The 12,270-nt window shown below is 38.3% G+C and overlaps 1 protein-coding gene across 1 annotated transcript in view; it reads right to left on the bottom strand.

Annotated features, from left to right (window-relative positions):
- cpt1a2b (carnitine palmitoyltransferase 1A2b) overlaps window positions 1-12,270 on the bottom strand; it is an 80,089-nt gene that overhangs the window by 50,499 nt on the left and 17,320 nt on the right. The window contains exons 9-11 of the mRNA XM_022664553.2: window positions 10,731-10,818; window positions 10,348-10,543; window positions 1,532-1,720 (exon numbers count right to left, since the gene is read on the bottom strand). Of these exons, the coding sequence (XP_022520274.2) occupies window positions 1,532-1,720; window positions 10,348-10,543; window positions 10,731-10,818 (473 nt within the window). The remainder of the gene's footprint in view (window positions 1-1,531; window positions 1,721-10,347; window positions 10,544-10,730; window positions 10,819-12,270) is intronic.

The raw sequence follows: 12,270 nt of genomic DNA, 5'->3' as shown, positions 1-12,270 counted from the left end.
TGTCTTTATTACTAATACTTCTAGACTATAACTCACCATATGAACAAAGTACTCACTGTTTCTTCTAAAATCAGGAGTATTAAAAAGGGTTTATACTATTTATGTTGGAGTAATGAGAGAAGGCTTTGTGCAGTTTTTTGGCAAGGCAGTTTATGTCCTTATTTATTGTGCTTTTATTCATTTACTTATTGTTTAGTTGACTTTAGGGGTGTCACCATTTTGATATTTCATCAAAAATCTATCGAAATTATGTCATGGTCTCGATCCTCGAAGTCAAAAAGAGGATCGACGATCCCTCCCTCTAAGCTACGCAAGCATCCGCGCTAGGCAAATGGTGCAGCACGCTAGGCAAATGGTGCAGCACGCTAGGCAAATGGTGCAGCACGCTAGGCAAATGGTGCAGCACGCTAGGCAAATGGTGCAGCACGCTAGGCAAATGGTGCAGCACGCTATGCAAATGGTGCAGCACGCTAGGCAAATGGTGCAGCACGCTATGCAAATGGTGCAGCACGCTAGGCAAATGGTGCAGCACGCTACGCAAATGGCGCAGCACGCTAGGCAAATGGTGCAGCACGCTACGCAAATGGCGCAGCACGCTACGCAAATGGCGCAGCACGCTAGGCAAATGGTGCAGCATGCTACGCAAATGGCGCAGCACGCTAGGCAAATGGCGCAGCACGCTAGGCAAATGGCGCAGCACGCTATGCAAATGGTGCAGCACGCTAGGCAAATGGTGCAGCACGCTACGCAAATGGCGCAGCACGCTAGGCAAATGGTGCAGCATGCTACGCAAATGGCGCAGCACGCTAGGCAAATGGCGCAGCACGCTAGGCAAATGGCGCAGCACGCTACGCAAATGGCGCAGCACGCTAGGCAAATGGCGCAGCACGCTACGCAAATGGCGCAGCGCACTGCAGCTGACGCCGCAAACATTGTGACTGCTCAAAGAGCAGCCCTTTCTCCAGAGAATGTGGACATTCTCATCTTCTTAAAGAAAAACTTGAAAATATAAAAATAACAGTTGTTTTGTCTAGCCTCAAATATGTTAATAGTTTTGGTACCTTAAGGAGCATCTTTCTCTCAGATAAAGTTAATAATATATCTTTGTTATATTTGTTTTGTTCGTTGTTTATTTTGTTATGTTGCACATTGCTGTTTTAATAGTGCACACTGCTGCTACCAAAAAAAGCCACTAGATGGCATTACATATATATCTTAATTAAATTATTTAAATGTGACCATTAGTGCCTAATGTGGTGTATTACAGATCACTTGTATCACTTTGCATCACTTATATCAAGCCCACCTTTTGAAATAAGAAATTGCAAATCTCTTATCAAACCAATGACTGACCACAGACTAATCTAAAACTGGCATAGGCCTCTCTGCTGTAAAAAAAAAAAAAGAAAGAAAAAAGAAAATCGACAATCAGATCGAATCGTGACCCTAAAATCAGGAATAAAATCGAATCGAGGATTTAGAGAATCGCGACACCTCTAGATGACTTGTTGTATAATCATGTCTCACTGACCTGTCATAGCACTTGCCGTGCAGCAGGGATTTGGCATAGCGGTCGAGGTTTCCAGCCGGATCATCCCCCCTCATCCCCTCTTCCTCATCATCCAGAGTGACGAAGAATGCTGCTTTCTCTATCAAATCTAGGGAGCGCTTGTTTACACCAGAACTGAAGTACTGCTTCCTTATCCGAGCCCACGGAATCCTGCACAGACCAGAGATCACACACAAACATGCACACTCAGTCTTTTTATGTATAGATCAGCAAACATTCCAATATTTATTGACAGTATTATTACTTTAATTATTATTATTTATATTATTATTATTATTATATGCATACAGGCAACTAAGTGTGTGTCACTATGTGTGATTACATGTGACATGGCCCCTTGAAAAATGTTTTCTGCCTTGAACTTTTACAGTACTGTACAAAAGTTTTAGGCACCTAAGCAAATTACACTAATCCATTTATCTTAGCAATACGATTTTTGGTTTTGCCTGACAAAGGCATCACATATGATTTAAACAGATGCAAATAAACAAAAAAAATCAGTGAAAAGTAACAAGAATGTCCCCTTTTTTTGGTAAGTAGGTCGTATCCTGAGCCAAGCTGTAGAACAAAGTGTAGTTCCCCATTTCTCCTGGATGCCCTCAGCCAGCATGTGTATATGTTCACTTCCATCAGCAGCTCATCTGATTTAACATCAGTAAGATTTGATTTCAGAAACCAGGTGTTGATATGATGAGAACTAGAAATAACACTACTAAACTAGGATGAGGGGAGATTTGGAGGTGTGTTGTAAGGAAAACAGTGTTGTAAAAGCTGTTTGTTTTTATTGTAATTCTAGTGTTTTACTGAGCTAATAAATAATTACTGCCCAGATAAGAAGCTTTTTCTTTACTTAAAATTCCCACAGGCGCCTAAAACATTTGCACAACACTGTATGTCCTCTACTGCTAATGTACATAATTATTTGTAAATCGCTTTTGATAAAAGCATCCCATAAATGAAATGTAAGACAATCCATGCCCTGCCCGGGAATGTTTACCTCCCAAAGTGCGGCTCCTTTCACTAGTGTGACTGCTCCAAAGCATGCCAGGGCACGGTACACTGAACTCACTTAAAGAGGTGGGCCAGAGCTCGGTTCACTTGGACTCATGCGGTACGCATGCAGTGTGATCGCTATTCATGCCCAAGCATGGAAAAAGATGATGAGAGTATAGATCAACAGCTGGAAACAACAAAAAGAACTGTTGAAGAGTGTTGTAACAAGCTAAAGAAACTGTGTGTGCAGTATCTGAAATTGCGGAATGCGCTCTGTAAATCTGGCAGCTCATTAGATTAAAAAAAGTTGAATTGGGATAAATTCCTGTGGTTTGGTTCTGTCGATAAAATAATCGATGATAATCAATGTTTTGAAGTCTGGAACACTAAACAGCTTTAATCAAACCGTGCTTAGTGTAAGTAAACCCTAAGTCTAAAAGAGAAAATGCAAGTTAAATGGCCAGGTATGCAATGGATATACAAATAATAATAATAAGGAAACACAAAATTGTTGCATATCTAAAATGAGTGGAACAAGCGATGAAAAAACAACTAAGAAATGTGTGTGAGTCATAATGGCCTAGGGCTGCACGATATTGGACATTTTTTTACATTGCAATGTTTTTTTGAAGATATATTTCGCAATATTAAACAATGCAGGACAAACAAAACGTGCACTGTCTCACGACAGAGATCGAGAGCTGAGTCAGCACTTTAGATTCAGCCGAGCGCTGAAAACTAAGAAAAACAGCTAAACAACAATAATCTACACTTTAATCAGGCATTCAAATGGCCTTTTAAAAGGTAAATAAGAGCGTTGTTCTGGGATTAAAAGCATCAGATCAGCTGTAACTGTGCTGGACTGAGGTGCACAGCTTTCGACACCTGCATTTACAAGCACGTTGCCAAGTGTTTACTCGCGCTCCCCCTCGTGCTTCTCAGGCAGCAGCAGCAACCTGTCACTCACACAGACACAGAGACAACGCTGTGTCTCTACTACTACTTGTGTGAAGAATCAAAACATTGCGACATGACGTGTTTGCTTGAATTGCCTTAGGTTACATCGCACGTCCTGTGACGTGATCACTGCACATGTGCACATCGCGATGACGATGCTTAAACGGTATATCGTGCAGCCCTAGTATGGCCGCAGATTAGAGCTTAAAAACCTGCCCTAAAGGACTGCATGCAAATTGGTGTCTGTTGTGCAAATTAAACTTTAGGGTCTGGTCGTGGATAAAAGTAATAATAAAAGTAAACAGGTGTAGGTCTGGGTATCATTTAAAATGTTCAACACTGATACAATACTTTGAATCCAATACCAATACCCAAACAATACTCTTTTCAATACCTTTTTCCTAAATTGTAACAAAAAATAGAACAGATTTATTAACAGCCAACATGAGTAATCTCATTCTTATACTCTCACCTTGAAAGGCTTCATCATTTTGGATCTTGTGAGCAATAAGCATTTTGTTTGCGGCACTTTATTAAGAACAAGCATTACTTGTGCTTAAACTAAAAATATTTTCCCTAAGCAAATTTCTGGATGTATTTCTGAGTTCTTTTCAAAGAAAAATCAGCATTAGAATTTGAAAATAATTTACATCAGTTGTGTCAATCACTTAATGATTAGTGTGATTTGGGTCTTTTTACTGTATTATAATATCTCAGGAGAGAGAAAGAGAGAGTGAGTGAGTGTGAGAGAGAGCGAGAGAGCACATCAGTGTCAATAATTTGAAGAAAATGAAATGTGGATGAATCTTTGATGTGTTTACCAATATATTTTTTTAGACCTTTCGGTCTAACGAATTTTGATACTAAGCCCTAAACAGGAGTAACAAGAAATTAAAAACAAGTAAATATGTATGGGTGATTATAGCTAAAGATTAGAACTTGGGGACCTCTACCAAAGGTTTAGGTACCTGTCAGGCAAATGAGACTCTAAGCCTTGGTTGTGGATAAAAATGAATAGAGTTGGAGTAACCAGGGATGATTAATTAAAATAACAAATTAACAAATGCTGTTCAAAACTACACTATATTTGTTCTTGGGCCCTGCCCTAAAATTGTATAAATAGCATAATTCGTTTAAATGGTAAACAATTGACTTTTATTAAAGTTTAAGTGTTTGTACAGTAACTGCCAGAAGGCATATCAGGCATATCATATAAGTTGTGTTTCTGTCAGAAACTGTAAAAAGAATTTATAAACTTTATAAAATTTTCATCTCTTTCATTTTTCCTTATTTAAAATATAAGGAGTTGATTTCTTCTTTCTTCGATTATTTAGAATAAAAGCTGCTTTTAAGGATGAAGGGAGCGGTCGCTAATCTTATAACATAGCTGAACTAAACTTTTGTTTTTGTTTTTTTTTTCGTTAGTTTTTTTTTTTATTTAACCTATATTATAATAAACTATATCCTTTGATGAACACAGTTATCTTAAAAGAAAACCTGCAGCACAACTTGAGAGAACCTTACAGCTGCATTACCCACAGTGCTCAGAGACGTATTTCCCCTCAGTTCTGTGTCGTGCTAATCTGATGCTGATATTAATCTTTTGGTTTTGTGTTGGAACTTATCTCTTAAATCTGCATGTATCTGTCACTGTTTAAATGTGGTTTACTGATAAAATCATCATCAGTGTTTGAAACAAGCAAATAGCAACAAAAATACATGGCTATATACTGAACTTTATAGAAAGAAAAAGAGAGAAAGAGCTTTTGGTAAAGTTTGTTTGGATTGATTTGGAATTACTATAGCCCAGAAACTAAAACTGAAATAAATAAATTTAATGGTCAAATAAAACATTTAAAATAGAGTCAAAATAAAGACTTTTATTAAAAACAGAAAGTAAAATATTGTAAAAATAAATAGTTGAAATTAACCCTGACCTAGGACCTGATCCTAGATCAGTTTAAACAGCTATAGCATATACTATGTCTGGAACAAAAGCAACTTTTTATTTTTAAATATAAAAGAAAGGATTTTTGACTTAGTAGGTGTTAGTGTTGATGTAAACCTTCTGAAGAAAACAAAAAATAACCAAATAAATAAAAAAAAAGATAAAGTCTGAAACTACATAAAAGTATTTTAATACATTTTGTTCAGACAGCTTTGCTTTGTTTTACTTTAATACAAGATACAGCATCTACTATTCATATTTATTAAGGTGACATTCAAATTAAAACCATACTTATTACTGTGCTTTAGGGTTACTGATATTTTATATATTTCATATATTTTATGTGGCAGTAGTTCATAACCTTTTGGACTACCATCTTTTTCTGTATTTACCATATTTAAGGTGCATTGGATTATAATGCACATTATTCGACTCTAGTAGGGATGCCTACTTCGAAGTGAGCAAGGGTGTCACCAAAAAAAAAAAATTCAGAGTCAAATGAGCGCTGACTATTAATCTACACAGATTTGGGTGAGTGAAGCGCTTCCGTTTATTTACAGCATGCTTAGATTTTCAATTTCAATTTCATTTTGTCTAAGGGTGAGTTTTCAGTGAAGTTTCTTAAAGCACTAAGGCTGGGTACAGCAGCATTAGCATTAGCCGCTACCTGCAGCACTAGCGGGACATAAATGCTGCCTGATAGCGCTAGACTGAGAAACCCTGAGTGTTCCGGTAAACCAGGACGCTCTCAGCTAGTGTTTCGTCCTACGTAGCTTGTTTTACCACGGCAAACATTCAAACTACAATCCAATATACTCGACTCTTAGCGGCGAAAGAGCTACCGCTGTGGTTAGCGGCTAACGCTAATGCTTATAATGCTGTACATCAGCAGAGTGGCTTTACTACTCCTTAATACCCAACTGGTATAATTCATACATAAAGTGCACCAGATTATAAATTGTACTGTTGATTTTTGTGGAAATTATTTTATAAAATCTGGCAGCCATTTTTAGACCATCTTGAGGAGTTTGATGGAGACCTTCTTTCTTGTTTCTTTTCTTCTAAGTTATCTATGTTGACTTTGCACTGGCAAACAAAAATTATCTTAGTATATACGCCCTGTTAGTCCTGTCTTTTAGTGTTCTTCCCTTTTTAATCTTCTTGTAATTATATTTCAAGCAGAATGTTCTTTGAACATGACTTTGTTAAAAAAAACTCTAATAAACATATTGTTTAAAAAAAGATCTTCTCTAGAGTTAAAAAAAAAATTAACGGATTTTAATTGCGCCTTATAGTCCGGAGAATACAGTAATAGAAAAGCTCCAAAATGACTCGAAATAAAATATTTTTACATTTATTTTAGGGGTGGGGATATGGCTCTAAAATAATATCACGGTATTTAATGCTATTTTTATGATAAAGATACTTTTAGCGATATGACAAAACACTGAATTAGAAAAATTATTTAGAATTTTATTATTGCATGCAATATGAGATGACTAACTGAGATTTAAAAAACAATACTTTTATCAGATTTGTAACAGAAGTCAATGATCCAGAATGTCTTGATGCTAGTAATGCACTCCAAATATCTCCAAGTATCCAGGATTAAAGTAAAATAAATGATAATGAACAGTTATAATCTGTCTCTAGTAGATATATAATGGGAAATGAGAACAGTGTGAATTTTTCTTTTGCGAAAAAGTAAAGGAATGAAAATAGTACTCTGATGTGATAATTAGGGGTTGGTGATATGGCACGATATTTCAGGGTATAATATTGTTCACGATATTCAGTTTTTTTTGGCGATATTATCATGTACGATACGATATGGCACACCCCTAATTGATTTCCATTAAAAGTTATAAAGTTATATCAAATCTAGGCAAAGTTTATTTACTCCAGAGCTGAAGTACTGCTTTAGTACTCAATAAACCTTTTTTTATTTTAATACAGTTTTTATTTAAAGCTGTTTCATACCTACAACAAACATTGAATGTTTTAAGCCAAAGTTACGTAACAGCTGATGAAATAGCTGGAAATAATAGCTGCAAGCAAGGGGGAAAACCAATCGGAAACTGAAACAAAGCAGACAGTCAGTGTAGTGGGGCAAACATGCCTTGAATAATTGTTGCCTTATATATTTCAGTCTGCTGCCTTGTGGAGAGTCCTAAAGGATGTTTATACTGCTGTCTTTGCCAGTTTCCCATAAAGCTCTTCTTCTTTATGGCTCTTCAACAAAAAAAGTCTGCTGAAGCACTTTCTGTTTGTGGAAACAATCATCAGACAGCAGACAGATAGAAGAGCACCACCATCTAGGGCACAAGAGAATTGCAGCTTCTACTGAGCTATTAAAACAATCTCAGATCAACATCAGAGTGAGGCTTCCCCCTGCTGGAGAACACTGGCCACAGTCTTATTCAGGGAACATGACTGTTAAGACTGTTAAACTGTGGGCTAGTGTGAGGCTTGTATTCTTTATATTAAAAAAAGACATTGAAATACAGTTGCTTGTAAAAGTACTCATATCCCCTTGAAATATTTCACATTTTGCCACCTTACCACCACAAACCTAAATGTATTTTATTGAATACTTATAATATGAGTGACAGAAAGACAAGTGAAAGAAGGTGCTATGTGTGGTGGATGCTTTTCTTCAGCAGGTATAGGAAAGCTGGTCAGAGTTGATAGGAACAGAAAACCTGTTACAAAATACTTGAGACTGGGAAGGAGATTCACCTTCCAGCAAGACAATGACCCTAAACATACAGCCTATAGTGAGCTACAGTGGAATGGTTCAGATAAAAAATATTATTGTGTTAAAATGGCTCAATCAAAGTCCTGACCTAAATCTAGAGATGGACCGATCAGTGTTTTTAGGACCGATTTCGATCGCCGATTGTCTTTCATCTCAATCAGCCGATCGTCGATACCGAAACTGGGCGGGGCCAAATGCCACATTAATGCCACACAGGTGCCAGAGAAACCTGGTGCAGATTCCCCTAATTACATCCATGCCTAAGCAAAAGTGTTACTGACCAAAATAAACACTTTTTTTTAGGAGAGATATAAGTTATGTGTAAATATTTATAAGACACCAGAAGTTTGTTCTTCGGAGTCAGCTTACTGCTTAAAATAGCTCATATTTACTGTTAATATATAACTAATATTATTTTAATAAGAACAACAGTAATCTAACGTTAACACTCCAGCTAGAGCTTAGATTGGGCTAAAAATACAGCCTGACCCTGTCCGCCCTCATAAACTGTTATTACAAGTTATAAAATACGCATAGTTATAATTCTGAGGTAATTCAGGGTGGAAACAAACGAAAACGTCTGCATATCTAGCTCTAAAAACAGTCTGAACTATATTCCTGTAACTTCGTGACTCCTCCTGTTGCTGTTAGCTTGTGAGCTAACTAACTCCATGACTGATGCTGCTGTTATCTGCTGCTGTTAGCTTGTGAGCTAACCAACACCGTTATTCCTGCTGTCGTTAGCTGCTGCTGTTAGCTTGTGAGCTAACTAACTCCGTGACTCACTGATTGGGCTGAAAGATGAACTGTAAAGAGCCGTATGATCCTATTAGTGGGGTTAAAACCTTTATTTTCTTTTCATTGCGAGGCACATTGGTCCTACACATATGAACTGCAGAAACCAAAAAAATGCTCCGAACTGACTCCTCCACTGAGCTGAGCCGAGCCTGTAGTCTGGCTCCAGCTAGTGGTTGGATGAGGAACTGCAGCTTCCTTTGAGTGAGCAGCTTCAACGGTCATCCACACACAGCACTGCTTAACTGCTTAACTCTAAACTCCTGAATCAGATCGCCTAAATCAGAGGAATATCGGCCGATCGTGGATACCGTATTTTTGGCTGAAAAAAGGCAGATACCTATACATAGCTGTTCGACCGTTCCATCTCTACCTAAATCTACCTAAAACTTCTGACACAAGACATGAAAAGATCCTCTCAATCTGTTTCTACGTGCAGCGCAGATTTATACATAATAAACAGAGTCACGTGGCTGTGAGCAGTGAATGCAGCGCAGACGGCGCATGCATGGACACAATGTTTGTTCACAGCTGTGGTAATTAGCGTTATCTGGCTAATATATCAGTTTAATCTGTGCTTGCTTTATCAGCAGTTTAGCTCAAAAAAATGGCTTATATTTAATAGCTGGATCCGATTGAGACCGGATCCCGTTCTCACCACAAGCGAACCGCTCCAGAGTTCGTTTGGTACCGGACAGAGACCACCTCCTCTAGCTGGTCTCGGTCCGGTTCTTTTGATCCGCACCCGAGTGCGATTACTGTTTTCACACCTTCTCAATCAAACCGCACTAAAGTTACAAACGGACCAGAGTTCGTTTTAACCGGACCAAATAGTGCTGGTGTGAAAACGCCCTTATTTGATTAAAGTTTTAAAAAACATTTTCATTCCACTTCACAATTATGTGCTACTTTCTGTTTGTCTTTCACTCAAATCTCAATAAAATACAACTCAGTTTGTGGTTGTAAGGTGAAAAATTTGAAAAGGTTCAAGCAGTATGAATACTTTTGCAAGCCACTGTATACTATATATTGAATATTTTTAAATGCTGTGTAGGTAGGTATGTTTGGAGCCTTTTCTATTAATGAAAATCATTTTAATACACTATACTGTATGTCCAAATGTTTGTGGAATCCGTTTTAATGAAACCATTTAGCTATTTTATGTTGCACCCTTTGATTGACACAGATTAAAAAAGCACAAACATAAACCTGTTGAAGCATAAATATGAACCTGTTGGCACCATGTCTATTGCTAGGGATATAAAAGCCCTGAACATTAACCTGCGAAACCTTTTGTCTATAGAGTTCATGAGTGTGTATTTGTACCTGTTTCCTGCAGTAAGCGCCCCCAGTTTCTCCTCTCCTGGCTGAGGAGGTGATGGGTCATCCAGGATTCTCTGAATCTGGTACTGGATCTCTCTGGGCGAGAGGAGGCGCCCAGTGAGGTAAACCCACAGCCTGTAAAAGCGCCCCTTGTGGTACACAGCAACATATTCACTGTCCTCCCAGTGCTGCAGAACATCTGACAGAGAGAGAGAAATTCACATACATATTCACACATATATACATAGAAAAGCTTAGTTTACACACTAGCTACTCACCAACATGTGGTGTTAAAATTAACCTGCATAAATTGGAGGTTTTTCCAAACCATTGCTTTAAGGATTGCAAAGGGTATGGCTGCGCATAAAAAAAATTGTTATTGTTACCTGTTTCCTCTCCAGGAGCACGTGTTGTGTTGAACATTCGCTCACACTGAGCTGCACAGAGCGGTATTACAGTACCTGGAATACGACTCTGTGAAAAAGAAAGCAATACAGACCAGTCATTAGGTTGTATGTTGGTCAACTTTTCTTTTCTTAACCCCTTAAGGCACAGATCTGGGTTGTGATTTTTAGGTGCTTGCAGTAACCACTGTGCACTAAATGGCGTTGACTATATCACTTATGTATAAATAACAGTGGCAGACTGAACAGCTTCCTTAGTTTGGATGCCACTCAGGTTCATTTATGTGCTTAAATATTTTAAATAAGCTCTATAATGCCCACTCATTACTATCCTACGCCAAATTTCTTGTGTATTACTATCTTGGCAACAGAAAACACAACTAGTCAGATTATCATTGCTATCTTGGCAACGTGTGTACCACTCACACGCCTTCCCCGCAACTTAATTTCATTGTGTGTAATCAAGTCTCTGTATAAATGCACCTGCTCTATGATGGTCTCAGAGTTCTGTTTAAAACGCAGAGAGCATCATGAAGACCAAGGAACACACCAGGCAGGTCTGAGATACTGTTTTGGAGAAGTTTAAAGTTGGATTTGGATACAAAAAGATTTCCCAATCTTTAAACATCTCAAGGAGCACCGTGCAAGTGATCATATTGAAATGGAAGGAGTATCAGACCAGACCAGCCGTCCCACTAAACTTTCAGCTCAACCAAGGAGAAGACTGATCAGAGATGCAGCCAAGAGGCCCATGATCACTTTGGATGAACTGCAGAGATCTACAGCTAAGGTGGAAGAATCAGACAGGACAACCATAAGTCAAATCTGGCCTTTATGGAGGAGTGGCAAGCAGAAATCCACTGTTGAAATAAAGACATAAGAAGTGCTGTTTGTACAGCAAACATGTAGAAGAAGGTTCTGTAGAAGACAAATACAGGACCATTCTGGAAAAAAAAGAAAAACCTGTTGGAGTCTGCAAAAGACCTGTGACTGGGACGGAGATTTATCTTCCAACAAGACAATGATCTAAAAGAAAGCACAATCTACAATTGAATGGTTCACAAATTAACGTATCCAGGTGTTAGAATGGCCACGTCAAAGTCCAGACCTGAATCCAATGGAGAATCTGTGGAAAGAGCTGAAAACTGCTGTTCACAAACCAACACTCTCCATCCAACCTCACTGAGCTCAAACTGTTTTGCAAGGAAGAATGGGCAAAAATTTCAGTCTCACGATAGAGAGACAAAACTGATAGAGACACACCCCACACGACTTCCAGCTATAATCACAGCAAAAGGTGGCGCTACAAAGTATTAACCCAAGGGGGGCGAATAATATTGCCTCCCTCACTTTTCAGTTTTTTTATTTAAAAAAAACCACTGCATTAAAGCAACATCCCTTCAGCTGAGCCAGATCACATGAACATGACCTGTGCTGACATGTTCAGCATGCCGGTCACGTGTGCAAGCTGAGATCAAAACAAGCTGAGTAACACAGTTACCCCTGACTACCTGGAGCCCAA

This window comes from Astyanax mexicanus, chromosome 19, assembly GCF_023375975.1.
Source record: "Astyanax mexicanus isolate ESR-SI-001 chromosome 19, AstMex3_surface, whole genome shotgun sequence".
In the NCBI taxonomy this organism is placed as follows: Eukaryota; Metazoa; Chordata; class Actinopteri; order Characiformes; family Acestrorhamphidae; genus Astyanax; species Astyanax mexicanus.
This window is presented reverse-complemented; position numbering and strand designations above follow the sequence as displayed.